The sequence below is a fragment of the Tetrahymena thermophila genome (genome assembly GCF_000189635.1).
Source record: "Tetrahymena thermophila SB210 genomic scaffold scf_8254671, whole genome shotgun sequence".
NCBI classification, from domain to species: domain Eukaryota; phylum Ciliophora; class Oligohymenophorea; order Hymenostomatida; family Tetrahymenidae; genus Tetrahymena; species Tetrahymena thermophila.
The window spans coordinates 438,372-456,447 of NW_002476438.1; the positions used below are offsets into that span (position 1 = coordinate 438,372).

At 24.3% G+C, this 18,076-nt stretch overlaps 4 protein-coding genes across 4 annotated transcripts; 2 read left to right on the top strand and 2 right to left on the bottom strand. All coding sequences in view use genetic code 6, as the record gives it.

Moving 5' to 3' along the window:
• Positions 1–301: 301 nt before the first annotated feature.
• On the top strand, positions 302–2,989 carry TTHERM_00426260 (hypothetical protein; the record flags this gene model as incomplete). The annotated part of the gene is made up of 2 exons (XM_001013804.3): positions 302–1,738; positions 2,957–2,989. 2 exons carry the CDS (start codon positions 302–304, stop codon positions 2,987–2,989), a joined length of 1,470 nt encoding a protein of 489 aa, XP_001013804.3.
• Positions 2,990–5,703: 2,714 nt separating this feature from the next.
• On the top strand, positions 5,704–10,739 carry TTHERM_00426280 (rab-GTPase-TBC domain protein; the record flags this gene model as incomplete). The annotated part of the gene is made up of 15 exons (XM_001013806.2): positions 5,704–5,746; positions 5,813–5,896; positions 5,980–6,093; positions 6,153–6,212; positions 6,265–6,312; positions 6,418–6,508; positions 6,563–6,641; positions 6,693–7,025; positions 7,151–7,260; positions 7,593–8,498; positions 8,554–8,790; positions 8,977–9,387; positions 9,518–10,024; positions 10,092–10,232; positions 10,295–10,739. The coding sequence occupies 15 exons, from the start codon at positions 5,704–5,706 to the stop codon at positions 10,737–10,739; spliced, it is 3,609 nt and encodes a 1,202-aa protein (XP_001013806.2).
• Positions 10,740–11,334: 595 nt separating this feature from the next.
• On the bottom strand, positions 11,335–13,987 carry TTHERM_00426290 (hypothetical protein; the record flags this gene model as incomplete). Its single annotated transcript, XM_001013807.1, has 4 exons — positions 11,335–11,936; positions 11,998–12,266; positions 12,326–12,779; positions 13,339–13,987. The coding sequence occupies 4 exons, from the start codon at positions 13,985–13,987 to the stop codon at positions 11,335–11,337; spliced, it is 1,974 nt and encodes a 657-aa protein (XP_001013807.1).
• Positions 13,988–16,450: 2,463 nt separating this feature from the next.
• On the bottom strand, positions 16,451–17,918 carry TTHERM_000426309 (transmembrane protein, putative; the record flags this gene model as incomplete). Its single annotated transcript, XM_012797056.1, has 2 exons — positions 16,451–16,829; positions 17,665–17,918. 2 exons carry the CDS (start codon positions 17,916–17,918, stop codon positions 16,451–16,453), a joined length of 633 nt encoding a protein of 210 aa, XP_012652510.1.
• Positions 17,919–18,076: the final 158 nt, after the last annotated feature.

Here is an 18,076-nt window from a genome sequence, read left to right on the forward strand (position 1 = left end):
TATTTGAAATTGTTTTCTTCCTTTTCTTTTAACTCTCTTCTTTTTTCTTTGTTCTTCCTTTTTTTTCCTTTGTATCTTGATTTTTGTTTATTTATTTGTTTGCTAGCTAGCTTGATTGTTTCTTTTTGTGTGTGAAAGAAGAACTTAGTCGAATAAGATTTAAAAAAATTTAAAAAATTAAAAAGATTGCTGAGAAAATTTTATAATTTTTAACTAAATATATTAATTAAAAAACAAAAAAAAAAACAATCACCCTAAATCTCAATTTTCTTCAAAGAAAACTAAAGAAAAACTCATAGAAATGGCTAACAAGAAACAAGAAAAGCTCATTTTCGACACCTTAGCTGAAGACCAAAAGGATTTCTTCATCCAAAATTTGGAAAAGAAGGTTAGAAACATTAACAAAAAGCTTAAGGAAATCTAACAACTCGAGAAGGATAGAAAGGAAGGAAAGGAACTCAAGGAATCTCAACTTTAAAAGATTGCCTCCAAGGATGAACACAACAATAAGAAAAAGGAATTAGAAGGTATTGCAAAACTTTACTTAGAAGCTAAGGCTGAAGCCGCCACTGAAAAGAAGGAAGAAACCCAAGCTGAAACTACCACCACTACTGGTAGCGCTGAAGTCGTTTCCCAACTCGTCAATTTATTCTTTGCCGGTTAATACGCTTTCCAATTCAACAGCAACCCCGATCTCGCTGTCTTCTTCTCTGGTGTTTTCAATCACGTTGGTCCCAACAGAGTTTCTCACGCCATCACTGAATTGAACAGCTATCTTGCTGGATCTAACCCCGCTCTCCAAGCTTAGGTTATTCAAGTCGTTGCTTCCGAAAGCTTCAACACTTAAACTCCTTAAGTTGCTGACGAAGAAAAGACTGAAACTCACGCCCAAGTTAATCACGAAACTGTTGAAGAACCCGCCCAAACCTAACATCAAGATGAAGCCCACTAATCTAACGAACACGTTCATCACCACCACCATATTCACCACCATCACCACGTCCACCACGAAGAAGGATAAGAATAACACGAAAAGCACGAACACCATGCTCATCATGAAGAAAAGCACCACGAACACCATGCTCACCACGAACACACTGAATAAAAGCACGAAACCGCTGAACACACTGCTACCGAATAATAACACGTTGAAGGTGAAACCGCCGTTGTTGAAGGTGAAGAAAATAAGGAACACACTGGTGAAAAGAAGCACTACAAGAAGAACTACCCAAGAAGAAACAACTCTGGTGGTCAAAGAAAGCCCAGAGAACACAAGGAAGGTGAAACTCACTAACACCAAGGTGGCGAAAGTGGAGAACGTAAGAGAGGTGGCAGACCTTATCACAACGGTCCCAGACACGGTGGTAACAGATCCAACAACAAGAGACCTCAAAATGAAGGTGAATAAGTTTAACATGAAAATGAAAACGAAAACACTGCTAACACTAACACCAACACCGTTAACAACGAAGGCTGGAACGTTGTTACCAAGGGTCCCCAAAAACCTGAACACAAGCCCAGAACCAGAGAAGGTGGTAACAATCACTACAACAACCATCACCATCACAACAAAGAAGGCAACAACAATGGCAATAACAATAATAACAATTTCTAAAAGAGAGGTGACGGACAAAAGAGACCTAACCACTCTGGAAATAAGAGACCCTACAACAAGGATAGACCCCAAGGTGAACAAACTCAAGGTCAACATCAATACGTTCGCAAGGAAAAGACTACCGTAAATAATATAAAAACAAGCAAAGTTTTCTCTTAATATTTTTCTCTTGATATAATTTTATTATGATTTTTCTAAATATAAAAATCCCAATCAAGCATATGTTAAATTCAAATACTCAATATATAGTTCTCAAATACAAAAAAACGGTTTAAAAATTGTTTTATCTTGTTTACAGATAAATGATTAATTAGGTCTTATCACCTAAGTCCTCTCCCAAAGAAGCAATTTTTTTACTCAATCAAACAGATTTTTATTATGAAATGATTAAGTAAGAAAGAGAATGAGATATATTTGTACTTATGTCTCGAACAAAGATAATGATTTAGTATAAAAAAGATTGTCTAATAGTAATAGGGAATTAGTGAAATTATTAAAATAGGTTTAAAAGTTTAATCAAACAGCAATATTTAAATATAGATTCAAATTTTATTATGACTTTGAGTCAGACAGATAATAGGGAATAAAAAGAGAGTTTGATATAATTAATGACTTAACAAACAAACAAATAAATATAGCTTTAGCAAATACAATTTTCTTAAATAAAATGAGAAAAGTAAAAAACAAAGAGAAAGAAAAATGAATAAAGTGTATTGAGAAAGAAAGAAAGAATGATAGACAAAAGATATTATAATTTCAAGAAAAATTAAATTATGAGCTAGCTAACTAGCTAGCAATTTATTGATTTAATTACAAAAAAAAGGAGCAAACTAATGAATAATCAAACAAACAAACAAACAAACTAATATACTTCTTTATATAATTTTCAAACCCCTCTTTTGTTTTTAAATATTCCCCTCCTAACTATTTAAATCAAAGCTAATTTCATAGCTTCAGATTAATAATCAAAATTCATTTACAAGACATACACATACACATCGATTTTTAACTTTTTCTCTTTCTTATTTTTTATTCATTTAATCACATTCATTCTCTTTCTTTTTCCCTTATTTAATTTGATGAACAAAATTTTTTTGAATTTTTAACTTGGGTAAAAATTTCTGAAATTAATAATTTTGTCTCTAACATTTTTAATTTTTTGAAGATTTTAAATTAATACCAAAACATATATCTTATCTATCTATCTAACTATTAATTAACTAACAAGCAAACCTAAACAAAATTAGTGAATAACTTAAATATCACAAGAGAAAAATATTCTATCTTTCATTTTTTAACTTTATTAAATATTAATTAATCATTATTAATTATTAATAATAGAATGAAGCCACTGAACAACCTGCCTAAAATTGAATGATTTATTGATTATCTCAACCTATATTTTTTATATTTAATGACTTGCCAAAAGCATTTCAATAAATACCCTATATTCTTTAAAGAAAGCTATATAAAACCAAACATAATATGAATTTAATATCAATTAATAATTATTTGCTTCAATCAATCAATGGGATATGCTTGTTTATAGAAGGAAGTCTTTCACTATTTTAGTAAATCAATACATAAGACACAAACAGCCTTGCTGAACTCTTCTTAGCTCTGAAATATTTAAATAATAACCACAGCTACTTATTTTTTAGCTTACTAAGCCAGCATTCTTTTTGATCACTAAAAACTAGGCAAAATATTTCCTTCTTATAATATTTATCTTACGTGCAGATGTTCCCAACTGTGCAATTTAATTTCATATAAGAAACTACTTACATAAGCTGCTAAGCTGCAAAATGCGATATTTAAACTTCTTGTATTTTTTATAATTCTAATTCAACCTCTACTTAATCTTTATTGAGCCTATGCTAATTCAATACTGCATTCTGAGGATACAGTTTTATAGCTCATCATTAGCAAATAAATGCGTTTATACACTTAAAATCTAGAAAATAACAACTATTTAATTTGAAAATATTTCCTAGAAAATAACCAGCCAGCCAGTCTGTCTGTCTTAATTATTCTCAATAAAATAAAAATTATTATTTAAATTTAAATGAAACTGTATTTCTGAATTCCTTTTCGTTAATATATATTTACATCTCAGCAACTTTTTAGTTATTTCTTACATGAATGCACACAATAAGTGCATCTGTACAAATCTTCATTAAATCTTATATTCAATTTACATTTTAAATAAAGCTATAATAATTTATTTAATCAATATCTATTAAAGTTAATTCTTTCATCAGTCATATTTTGAATTTCAAATTTATTTCTCTATATCCTCATTTGTTTTTCTTCTATTTGAAAATTTTATAAGTCTTTTCATTTAAATATAATATATATCATCATAAAAAAAAATATTAAACATTTTAATGAAAAAATGTATTTAATTATTTAAATAATTATTTTTTGGTATAAAATAATCATAAAATTAATTAAATAATATTAACTTCTTAAATAAATATTTTCTTTCAATTTAAATTATTATTTTTTAACTTTAATAAAATAATTTAGAGATAAATCCACTAATACAAACCAACATTTCTATTTTTTACTAATCATTATTTTTATTTGTTAGTAGAAATATAGTTAGTTAGTTAATTAGTTAGTTTTCGTCTAATAAATTTGATAGTTTAGGGAAAGTAAATCAAAAATATACTTTAGGAACAAACAAAGAATTTCACTTTATTTCTTAAAATAATATTAAAATTTTCTTTAATAATGTTAGCAAATTAAAATAAAATGATTTTTGATTTTTAATTAACTGAATATGTTTAGACAAAGTTATAATTGTTATTTAATAGTATATAATTGCTTTTAGAAATGTGTTTGATCTTGTAAAATTAAAAATTAATTAATTTCCATATAAAATCAAAGGTTTTCTGTCAAATAAAACAGAAAATTTCATTTTTAAAAATAATATTAAAAATTAAATTTTTATTAACAAATATGCTAAATCAAACTTATATTTTATTTTTTAATTAACTGTTATAATAATTAACTATCTTGAGAAAATATTAGAATTTTTACTTATTGGTAGAATACTATTTTATAATGTATTCGTATTCTAATAAATAAGCGGATTATATAATTTAATATTCTAAAATCTAAAATATTTGAACATTTTTATTGCTCTAAGATATTTTATAGAATATAGATTTAAACATAACATATTCTAAAATTCAAAAAAATTTAATTTTAAATTTTACAATAAAATGAAGATGGGAGGAGTCACAGTTAGACAGTTTGGAGTTATTTTTTAAAAATTTTAGATTGGAATTTTAAATAATTTAAAATATATTTAGAATATATTCTAATTTTCAATACTCTCTCAATCACTGGTTTTGGTTTATAAATGTTGTTGATCTTGTAAAAATTTATTAACTCCCATATAAAAATTAGTGTTAATCTATGAAATCAAATAAAATTATTTTCATCATTTAAACTAATAATTTACTTTTTGTTTAGTATATTTATTTCTAATGATTTATTTTTTGATTTTAGATATAAAAGATTTTAAAAATTAATTAATTAACTGCTATAATATTAATTAATATTTTTATAAACAATATTTGAAATTATACCTTTTTGCTTATATTTGTTTATAGTAATTAATATTGAATAATTTTCATCTTAAAAATAGAAAGATATCCATCAAATCAAAAAAGCAAGCAATAGTTTCTTTGCTGCTTATTTTAAAAAATCAAATTTTCATATCTTGTTTTATTTAGGATTTGCTGAGAGTTATTTTTTATTTATTAATTTATTTGTATTTGTTTTTCAAAAAAGTTAAACAAAAATCAGTCATTTAATAGATTATGAATGACTTCGTTATTTAGTTTATTATTCATCAATCAATTTATTTTTTAAATTTAGATAAGCAAATAAATTAATAAATAAATAATACATACATTCATAAATATAGTAAGTTATTCGTAGATAAATTCAGTACAATAGCTTTTCCATTTACAGTAGCAATTAGCAAGCGTTGAACTATTTACTATTTATATTAGAAAAAAATAAAGAGGGAAAATAATAAGTTAAGATACAATATAACTTTCATATATACAAAAATGAACAACATCCATACTTCAACACATGTCAGCACTTATTTTAGTAATAATCTAATTACTATAAAATAAATAGATCTTTATTTATGCTATTTCTAAATTAAATTAATAGATGAAGCACTTGTAGATAGAATAGACACATAAAAATATTTAAAATCAAATGGAAAAATCAAAAAAGTGGTTTCAGATCCAGATAGTACTTCATTTTTTATAATCTTGAAAATTTACTTCTGTTAATCAATAGAAAGATTGATATATATTTTAAAATTAAATAATAAGATCATTATACAGCAGCTATTGATGATTCAGGAAATATTACAGTAATTGTTCATAAACTGAATAGATTTGTCAGTATAAAGCCATCTTCTCCAGCAACACACCTAGTTTTCATCAGTAACAATTATACTTTTTTGAACTTCTCTAAATTAAAATTGCATCAAATAAATCAAAAGGGAATGGAAATCTTTTAGTAGCATAGTAAAATGGTCATATTTCATAGTATCTTGCAAGCAGTAAATATACATTTTTTAAAAGTTGATTGTAATGAAATATTATTAAAAAAAGATGGCAAGCTAACCAGTGTTATTAAGCACCATAATTCTAAACTTTTAGGTATAAAATTTGCTATAATTTAAATGTTTAAAAATATAATCATCTACCGCCTTTGATATATTTAATTTATTAAGCAATTAGCAAAATCTAAAATTTAAAATAAAGCATTAGAATATAATCCAGTAACGAAGTAGATATTGACAATTGCAAACGATCAATGCACACTTTGGGATGCACAATCATTTAATAAAATTAAGTAAAGGGTATTCTGATTTAACTAAAAGTAATCTATGCATTTTTATAAATTTAGAACTTTGTTTGCTAAAGCAAGTTATTTTGCCACAGGATCTCTGACACCAAATGGTCAAAGCTTAATAACCTCTTTCTAGGTAAATTATTTTAAATTTTAATTATTTTTAATATTAAGATATTAATAAAAGGATGGGAATGTATATGTATGGAACTTAAACAACTTTGAAGTAACTGCAAAGAGTGAAGTTGAAGAAAATATGAAAAATCAAAAGATAAGTGTTTCAGCTGACTCATCAAGATTTGTGATTGGAGGAAGCACTGCCTATTTATATTATTGTGATATATCTCACTCTCCTTTATGTATAAGCTCATTTGCTCTACCCAGTGGAAGCACATCTGTCAAAAAAATTAAGTTTACTCATGGAAATTATTTGGGCATCATCACTGATAATTAAGTATTTTATGCAATTGATTCGTCAACAAATCAAATAGCGTTGGAATTTAGGTTGCCAAAAAATAAAGTAATCAATTTATTCATTAATAAAATAAAAAAGAATAATTTCTTCATTGAAAAATTACAAAAAATCTTAGAAAATATTTGAAATCTTGAATTAAATTTCAATTTAAAAACAAATTTTATAAAAAGGGAATAACTGACTTTGATATAAATCCAAACAATTTGGAGATCCTAATCGTATCAGGCAACGGAGAAATCTTTAAATATGATTTATAAAAGCTATTTATAATGGAAATGAAGTAATTACAATTTTAAAATAAATAAAATATTTGTTTGAGTTTGTTTAATTCTTTTGCAATTTTTAATAAACCATATTGTCTAAATGCAAAATACTTTTGATTTTATATAAAAGTCATTTATAATTTTACAAAATGAATGAATGAATTAATTAATTTTGATTTATTAATACAATGATTTTTTTGGCAACATTTCAGGTTGTTACTCTTGGAGAAAATATGATAGTGTTTAATTAAATGATTTATTTGATCATATTTTTTTAATTATTTTATTGATTTTGAAGTAATTAATTAAACGAATTTGTGTTTTATTTATTTTCTTTATAAAATCCAAGCTAATAGCAAAGACTCTTGGAGAGAGGAATTGAGTCATCTCTTGTTTACAATGTTTTGAAGCCAGGCAACTAAAACCATTCATTAAAATTCGAAAGCCACGTCGATTTCGTTTCTCATGGCAAGGAGAATGTTATTATTAACGGAGAATCTAAACTTGTCAATGATCCTGATGATTTGATGAAGGCAAATACTCAAAGAGAAACAAATATTATATAATTATGCACATTTCCAAAACACACTTTGGAAAAAATGTTTAAATCTGCTTTGATTAACGTAAACAGTCTTCCTAATATGTCTGTACATAAACTGAGATAGTTCCTTTAAAAACATAAAGTATATCCTGATAAACATAGGGCTTTCATTTATAAGTAACTACTTGAATTACCTCTCAATGTAGATAATTTTGCTACTTTAGTATAGAAAGGGTTATATCCTAGCTTTAAAGATTTATACAGAAAATATCCAATAAGTGATTCTAAGCTGTACCAAAAAATGTAGACAATCCTCTCTTGTTTAGCAAACTTCTGTGATCTATTTGGAGAGAGTGATCAGTTTATTCAAATTGCTTTTCCGTTTGTCAAACTCTTTGGATAAGAAGAATTATTGGCATTTGAAATAGTTTTGTGCTTTGCTCATCAGATACTCTAAAATTATTTTGTTGACTTCCCTCATCCTCCTTTAGATTTACTTTAAAATATTGATGAAATAATTAAATACAATGATCCAATTTTACATTAACATCTAAAATAACATAATTTCAAATTTGTTGACTATATTTGGCCTTTCTTGAGTGGATTCTTTACCTCTGCTTTAGACAAGGAATCATGGTTATAGCTAATAGATTATCTAATAACTTACAATGATACTCCTGAGTTATTTATGTTTATAACTGCAGCATTTATCATGTAATTTTATCATTAAAAAACTATTTATCAATTTTTCAAACCCTAATATATTTAGATATTTTAAGCATCCTTTAATGAAGTTGAAATCTAAGGATGAGTTAGAAATATTTATTTCAAGACAAAATCCTGTCAGTGTAAATCACATCATTGAATCTGGATTTAGTTTACTGAAAAGAACTCCTATCGATAAAATATTCGTCAAATTTTCAAAGATTCTTCCTCTTTCAAAAACATCATACAATTAGTTCACTAACTACAATGTCTTCAATGTAGCCCACTCAAGATTAACAAGGTTAAAATTAATTTAATATCAAAAGAACGAATTATAAATAATAAAATATTGATATTATTTAAATAAATTATTTAATTAAATAGATTTTCAATTTACAAAAATTGTTAAAAAATATAATTTATTTAAAAAATAAATATTTTAATTTTAATTTATTTGTTTAAATTTAATATAAAATAAAACTAACAGATAGCAGGAAACTGAGGCTGAAGCCAAATTGGAAGAGAGCAAGCATAAAATAAGGCAAATGCAAAGCTTAACAGATTAAATTTTGTCAGTCGAATAAAGATACAAAGAAAAGCAAGAAAACCTTATTAGAAGTGAATAAATTAGAAGAGAAGAAGTTATTTACAATGCAGAATAAAAGCTTTCAAGGTAGATGAAGCTTGAGGAATCAATTAAATAAACTAGATTGCAATAATTAAATAAAATATAAACTCTTACTAGAGCAAATTTACAAGCTTAAGAAGAGCTTAGATAAAAAGAACTTGATTTATTGGAGGCAGAACTGTAATATCAGCAATAAGCCGATGGTTAGCAAATGCAGAATCGCAAAGAAGAAATTTAAATTCTTGAAATGGAAGCTCAGGCTGCAGCAAGGTATTTATATAAATTTTTGTGTTCCATAAAATTCTTTTTATTTATAATGCTAAATAATTTAACTTACTTAATTAAAGATATTATATTATTAATAAATAAATATATTGAAATAATTATTAATATTTAATAGGCTTAGACAAGTTATGGAGCTCAGAGAAAAAGAAGATAGATAAAGAATGGTGAGAATGGATATGGATATCCACAGATAGCAAGAAGAAGATAGAGATAATGCTCTTATATAATAATGGAGAGTCGAAGATACAGAAATGCGTTTAAGAAGAGAAACTCTTAAACAAAAGAAATTGCAAGATTTGTATAAATATGAAGAAGAAAATGAAAAGAAATTAATTGAAGCGAAAATGCTGGAGACAGAGATATTAAAAGAGCAATAAATGAGAGATATAGAAAGAGAACGTAAGCTAAGATAGATTGCAGAATAAGAGCTTGACCAAAATGAAAGATATGCTGAATATGTTAAATAACTTGAACAAGAGCAACTGAAAACTTAGATTCACAAACTTTAAGAAACTTTAAATCATCATAGATAAAAGGCATTAAACTTTTCATAGGCAAGACTTAATTAGGCTGAAGAGGAAAAGAATCGTCTTCTAAATGAAATTCAAATCCATAAAAATATGTAATTTTTTTGCTATATTCATAGCTTATACTAAAAAATAAAATCTTAATTTTTATATTTAATAAAGGCTCAGTGCTAAACAAAAAACACTTTAAACTGGTGAGATAGAGTCTCAAATTGCTTAAAAGAGGAGAGAGGCCGAATAAAGTATAATTGAGCATGAGAAAAAACTTTAATCTATTCTGCTAGATATAGAAAACGAGAAGAGGTAACAAAGAAAATAAATTTAATTTAATTTTAATTAAAAAAAATAATTTAATTATTATCAAGGCTGATGTATGAATTACAATCATAGATTCTTCAAAGAGAAAAAGATATTAAAGAATAAGAAGGGTTTTATGATGTGCTAAAAGAAAACGAACAAAGAGCTATAAATGAAAATCGTTATTAAACTGCTTTGTAATAATAAAGATTCGAGGAAGACTTGAATAGATAAACCATGCAAAAGAGCTATTAATAATAATAAAGACTTCAAGAATAAATGTAATTAAGGGAATAATAATTAATTCAGGAAACTGATCAAATGAGGGAAACAATACAGTAAGAGAACATGAAAAGGCTTGAAGAAGCTGTTAATAATAATACACTATTAAGAAATACAAACAGTAATAACTAATCATAAGATTACAGTCCTGCAAATAATTTCCAAAGAAACCATTATAAAATGCCTTCTGAGATTAATGAAGAGGAAGGAGAGCAAGATGAAGAATAGTGAATCTATATATATATATTTATAAATTTTAAATTCTAACTCACTAATTAAAAATATATTTTATGTACATATTTTGTTAATTTTTAGTTAATTAAGCATAAATACATATTTACTTTATCTCGTCTATAAATTACAAGTTTCTTAATTTATAATTAAATCAAATTTCATATAATAAATATCACACATTACTTAATTTTTAAAAATCATGAGGAAATAGGTTTAGAAGAATTACAGTACTTAATTTATAAGATAAAAAAGTGATTTACTTACATTTTAAAATACCAATTAACTTTGTTAGACTTATCATATTATTTAAGTATAAATCAATATGAAGAATAAAATATTTATAATAAATTAAAATCTAAAACACACACAAAGTTATTTAAAATATATTTATTTATTTATTGGCTTAAGCTTTAGATAAATATTTAATACTTGAATAAGGATTTCGTTATAAATTAATTTTATTATATTTAGATAAATTATTTTTTATTTGAGATTATTAGTTTTTATTAAGTTAGTTATTTATTTATTTAATTAGTTATTTAGTTAGTTAATTAGACAGATAGATAGATCGATCGATCGATAGTTTATATTTTCAGATATTTTCAAATACTTGTTATGGATTATAGCTTATCATGAAATATTTAAGGAGATTCATATTTTTTGTTTTTGATAATTCAAAAACCATTGTTTCTGTAAGGGTAATTTAAATTGTTTAAAGAGTGAAATTTTCTTCTAAAAGGGAAAGTAAACTCTTAAAAGATTCTGAATTAATTTCAATTCTTGAAATATTAAGTGTTGTGAGAGAATAGTTGCTTTTTAAGCAGTTAAAGAAGTATTCCTATGAAACACTTTCAATTTTTATATTTTCACTTATATTAAGTACATTTATTCCTTAGAAGGCTTCTAAAAGATTACCTAAGCTTCTAAGACTTGTTTAGCTAAGTTCATTGTGTGCTATGTGAAGTTCTAAATATTAATCATAGTCATATATTCCTCTTTTAGAGTTATCGTTATGGACTTTTTCTAAATTTATTACTAAATTCGATAATCCAGTATCATTCATATTAATATAGTTCAAGCTCAAATATTAGAAAGGAAGTTAATAATCTGTCTATCCTTAATGATAATCTCTAATTGCTTAATGTCTTTCGCTTATTATTCTACCGATATACATAAAGCTTGTCTATTGTAAATCTATAAATAAATTAGGAATTCATATTTTAAATATTTCCATTAAAGAAAGATAAATAATTACCTTCAATTCTATTCATAGAAAGATGTGTCACAAAAAATGATTATGGCTTTTTAAAATAATCTAGCATCGCAAGGAGAACTTCATCAGTAATATCGTTGTTGTCAAGTTTTAAAACTCTCAAAAAACAATTAACAGCATCGTCTTTCATCACTGAAAAGAAGAATGTAATGAACTGAGACCAGAGACACAAATCAGAGAAATCTATCTCAATCAAATTCCTTGAAGTTGATGCTATCATCAAAGTATAGTAAAAAAATGCTTCTGAAACCCTAAAATTAAATTTAGATAATAAAAAAAATCATTTTTAATTAAATTTAATTTAATTTACGGCTTCAGCACAGGATAAACTTTGCATGTGTTATCAAGTTTTTCCGTATCTAAGTTAATTTTTAAAATTGTTGATTCGTCGTTATCAAAAAATGAAATAAGGCTCTAGTCTGGTGTTGAATTTAAATATCCACATAAAAAATAATAAGCCTTAATAGCAATTTATTTTTTTAAAAACTCATAAAGAGGAGTTTTGAGATGTCTCAAATCCTCCTACTTCTTTCCTAGATAGAAGTGTATTTATTGTGTTGCCCTTTCAGTTAAAGAAAAATATTAAAATTCCTAAGCCTATTTATATCCATTTTCTTTAATATCAAATCCGTTTGCTACTTCCAAACATATCTTATTCAATGGGATTCTCAGCATGCAAATAGGTCTTTTTGATTCTTAATTCGGATATACAAATAAGTAGAATCCTCTAACAACTATCCAGACTTCTTCATTCATACATTTATCTAATCAAATTAATTAAAAAACAATCAATTAAATATTTTTTTAATTGCTTTATTTAAACTTTGTTAAAAATATTTCTTTTAATTTTAAATAAAAATTAGATTTTAAAATTAAAATAAATTAGATCAAATCCAAAATCTTTAAATTAAATTGCAAAACTTTTTTAGCTATCTTTGGATAATTATTTCATTTTAATTATATTGAATAGTAAATTGCAAATTTTTAAGTGCCATTTTATCGATTGAGTAGCTTTGAACATTAAAATAGATTTAAAAATGTATTTAAAAATTTTATTTCTGATTTATAAATTGCTAATTAAATTTGAAATTATATTGATAAATAAAATTTTTGAACTAATTAGCATAGTAACTTCAATTAATTGTTGTTCTATTGATAAAATTAAGTATTAATTATTTTATCTTGCTATTTATTACAACATCAGTTTTGTAATATAATTAATTTATTTCAATATTTAATTTAATTTTCTTTATTCAGTCATTTTTAATATATTAAATAGCAAAAACCTAATTAAATAAATAAATAAATAAGATAGATATATACCATTTATTTTTCTTAGAGCTGAGCCACAAAATTTTGGAGGTCCTAATAAAAAATGATCATCTTTATATGAAGCAGGGATTTCTTTGAAACTTTCGTCACTTTAAATGAAATTATCTTACAAAATCGTAATGTAAACTTTCATTTATTAAATGAGTTGCTGGACATAATTAGCATCTTGTCCTCCATTCATATCAAAAGAATCCTTACTCAAATTTTAGAATAGCCTCTATCTATCTTAAATAATATTTAATCTATTCTCACGCATTCTTCTACGCTCTTCATCTTTATCAATATCAGAATAATCTACAGGCTCTAATCTTCTAAGTTCTTAATCAACTATCCTGTAATCAAAATCTAAAGCAATATATTTTTCATATTCTTTTCTTCTTGCAGCTAAAAACTCCTATATTCTAAGCTCCTTTTACTCTTCTAATTTAAATCTTCTTTTGTTTTTGATGGTATTTTCAGATATCATATTATTATTGTTATTCATATCTAAATTTTAAATTGAACTCACTTATGAACCATCTACCTTCGAACTTCTTAAATTTTTATCGTCTTAATAATTCTTAGTCAGATTAAGATTGCTATTTGCATTTCTATACTCTGACAACGTGCTATAGTTCTTCATATTTTATGTATTGCTCATTTTTATCAACTTAATTTATTTTATTCTTGCAGAAATTTTGAAAGTTTAATATTTTTTGTTATTAATTTACTTAAAGCACTTTCAATCAAAAAAATATCATAAATTTTATAATGACTAGTGTCGTTTGTGATTATTTTTAACGAATACACAAAAAAAACAAACACAAAAAATTCTTTACTTTCTTATCAATGTAAAATAATTTTTATTTTTCGAACTTAAAAATGTTGAATTAAATATTTTAAAAAAATCCTCTTCTGAGATTCAAGGTAAAATTAATAAAATTTTGCTATTAGACTTAAAGCAAGCTTAAAAATTAAACATAGAAGACACATAATGAAATAATTTAAGAATAATTATGCTTTAAGATTATTCTATTATTAATGTCTATCAATAACACTTTTAAATTTAAAAAAAAAAATAAATAAATAAAAAATAAGAAAAAATTATTTTTTAAATATTAAATTTGTATATTTTTAATACACTCACAAAACTATTTTGCTAACATTTAAAATTAATTTATTAATAAATTTTTCAAAATATTTGTCATAATAGTTAAGAATAAATAAATAATTTTAAAATATCTAGTTTCTAAAATATGGAGAAAAAAAACTATTCATTTTAATAAATACAACATTGTGAATATAAAAACAAAAAAGCTTACATAAAGAAATAAAACAAAACCTCATTCATTTTAACATAATGTAAATACAAGATAAGCTATTCTCTTTTTTTATATAAAAAATATTTAAATAAAATAATTTATTTTAATCAAGCAATTCATATTATGAAAATGTATTTTTATAAATTTAATAGAGCTAAATTTGCTCGAAAAGGGCAAGAACGCCTTTTATATTGGATCAAGTTTTTCTTTTGTTAAATCATCTTCAAATTTTTTTAATAGCATTTTTAATAAATGGATGGATGGATTAATGAATATTAAAACAAGTACATTTAAATAAATAAATAAAAATAGGAATCAATTTTTTTCATTTTAATATCTGTAAACATAAACTATATTAATTTCAAATAATATTGTTTTTAAATTTAATTATTTTTTTATTCCAGAAATTAATTTTTAGAAATTAATTTTAAAAATATATTAGAGTACAAATTGTTCTAAATAGGCATGCATGCACATCTAAAATATTGGATCAAATTTAGTTTGCTAATCAAATTTATTTTCTATAATTTTATATTTTAATGTAAAAAAATGTTCTGTCTCACGTAGTTTATATTCTATAAGTTGCACTGTAATTACATAATTTGTGCGGTATTTTTAAATAGATGTAAAAAGTGTTAGAAGATAAAAATATTATAAAATATTGAAAATATGAGGTAATATGATGAAGGTATTATATTGTATCATGCAACAAAGTTACTAAACTCATTATTTTGTATTCAGAAATATTATTTTTACTGCATCTCTTGATTATTTTTTAAGTAAGTAGCTATGTTTAATTAGAAATACCATCCATACACCAATTGAGTGCAAGAAAAGGCTTTTTATTATAGGGAATATGTGAAATCAAATCAAAAGTTAGAACAATAATTTAATATTAATTTGAAGAAATAAGTGAAATAAGATTTCATATAAATGATTAAGAAACTTATTACTCTTTGCTTATTGGGCTCAGCGCTTATTTTATTCAATTAAGTTTAATTGTAAAATGTTGACAAAGTTCATAACTAATACAATGATTGTCATTACATAAATAGTACCAATTAGGAGAAAACTATGGGACCTGAAGACTCTGCATTTTATGATGAAGACACTTTGATAAGTAGCTATGGGAATATCTATGAAATATTCTTTGAGAAAAAAGATTTAAAGACAGTCAGTAAAGGAGGATTTGTTCTAATTTAAGGTATCAAAACTGGAAATATAAAGTCTTATACAATGGAAATAAGAAATTATCCTCAGAATGTTTTCTTAATACCTTTAGGAATATATATTAGGGATGACATACTATACGCAATTAATCATTCTTTCTATTCCGGAGGTGGTGATAGAGTAGAAGTATTTAAAATAGTCAAAGCGCTAAATTAAAAGCATAATAAAAATTAACATGGAAATTTAAACAATGAAGATGGTGAATCTGAATAGGAGCACATGTTTGTTTTATAATTTATTTCCTATACTCTACTTCCTAAAAGATTTAATGGTATAACTAATAACTTAGTTGTAATAGAAAACACTAGATTCTTTATCACTGATTCTTTTCCTTAAAGTTTTCCAATGAAAGGTGTGAACTATTAATCATTCTTATAAAATGCTATAAATTATTTTTACTATATATTTTAAATAAAAAACAATCATGTTTGGGATTGCTAAATCATTTAGGAAGGTGAAGCTCAGTGCCGCCCCTTTGAAAATACTAAGAGTGTGTTGAATAATGGTATATCAACAGATAACAACGGCGTTTTTGTAGTTGCAGATACAATGCTCAAAACTGTAAGAGTGTATCAATTTAACGAATCAGAGTAGAGTTTGGATCTAAAACAAACTATTAAATTAGGCATAAGTGTAGACAATGTGAACTATATTTAAAGTTCTAATTCATTTTTAGCAACAGGCACTACAAATATGGTAGATACCCTACTCCTCCCTTTCAAAATCAAGAAGGTTGAGAACAATAAAGAATCTACTCCAGCTGTTAAGTTTGGAAGCGAAATATTTGAAATTAAACTAAATCCTCTAACTAATTTATATGAAGCTAAATCAATTTTGAAATCAGATGAAGTAATCGTTGGTGCTTCAGGCGCTTAAATGAGCAGCAATCGCGAATTATTATTTGTCAACTCTTTTGCAGATAAATCCCTGGCTATTTGCAAGAAAGCAAGGCTTTGAACAAATAAAATTAAAAAATACTAATAAATAATTAAATAAAATAAATAAATAAATAAATAAATAAGTAAATAAATTATATTATATTTATATAATTAATTATTTTTCATTTTTATTATAAAACAAACTAAAATATTAATTAATTAATTAAAAATTTTTATTAAACTAGAAACAAAAATTAATTATCTTTTTTGCATTGATTCCTAGAAATTTGTCGGTTTACTTTTCAATTTAAAAATTTAAGACAAATTGATGAAAAATAACGAATAAAAAATTTTTATCAAGCTGCTTTTTAACATAGTAATTGGTTTGAGCATCACCCAAATTAAAAAAGCAAATTAATAAGTCAATAAGGAAAATTAATATATTAACCTAATTTAAATCTAAAATTTATCCTTTTTTTAAGCTAAAAAAAAGTAAAAATTATTGAAGTAGATAATTGATCTTAAAATTTGTATGCTGTTGAGCAATTACATATAATTTTTTTAGCTTGGCTCTTTATGAGAATATGTCATAATTAGAAGCTAAATATAGTATTAATTTATATAAATTGTAACCATTTTGTCTATTTCATAGAAATTTTGATATTTAAATTAACTTTTTTTGCTTTTTGTCTAAAATATTCAACTATCATTTAATTTTATCTTTCTTTTTCTGTTTGCCATATTCTAACTTCCAGAAGAAAACTTCTGATATCCAAAAAGAAAGTTTAAATTGATATTTTGCATTATGAAATAAATAAAAGCTAATAATCTACTTTTATGCAAAATACGTGGATTGGCAAATTTATGCAATAAGAAAAGGGATTAGTTAGTGCGAAATATTAAAATACTTATTTTTTGTTTGTTTGTTACTAGGGTGGTAGAAATGCAGTAAGTCTATTTGTTAGAATAATTGATTAAATTTTACAATAAGAAATTTATTTATTTATTTAGTATGGATTATGAATTAGAAGTAGAGCAGAAAGGGATTAGTGAAAGTTGAGCATATAGATAGAAGGAGAGAATAATTCCATAAATATAATAAAATATTAATAGAATTTTTCTAATTAACAAATTCAAATAATTTATACATTAGAAGAGACATCAATCAATAATTTTCTTTGGGAGAATAAAGAGTTTTCTTTGAAAGAATATCATTCTTTTTTTACATTCTGATAAATTATCATTAATTAACAAACACATCTATCTATCTATAAAAATCTTAACAACGAAAATTTTATAAATAATATAAAAAAAAAAAAT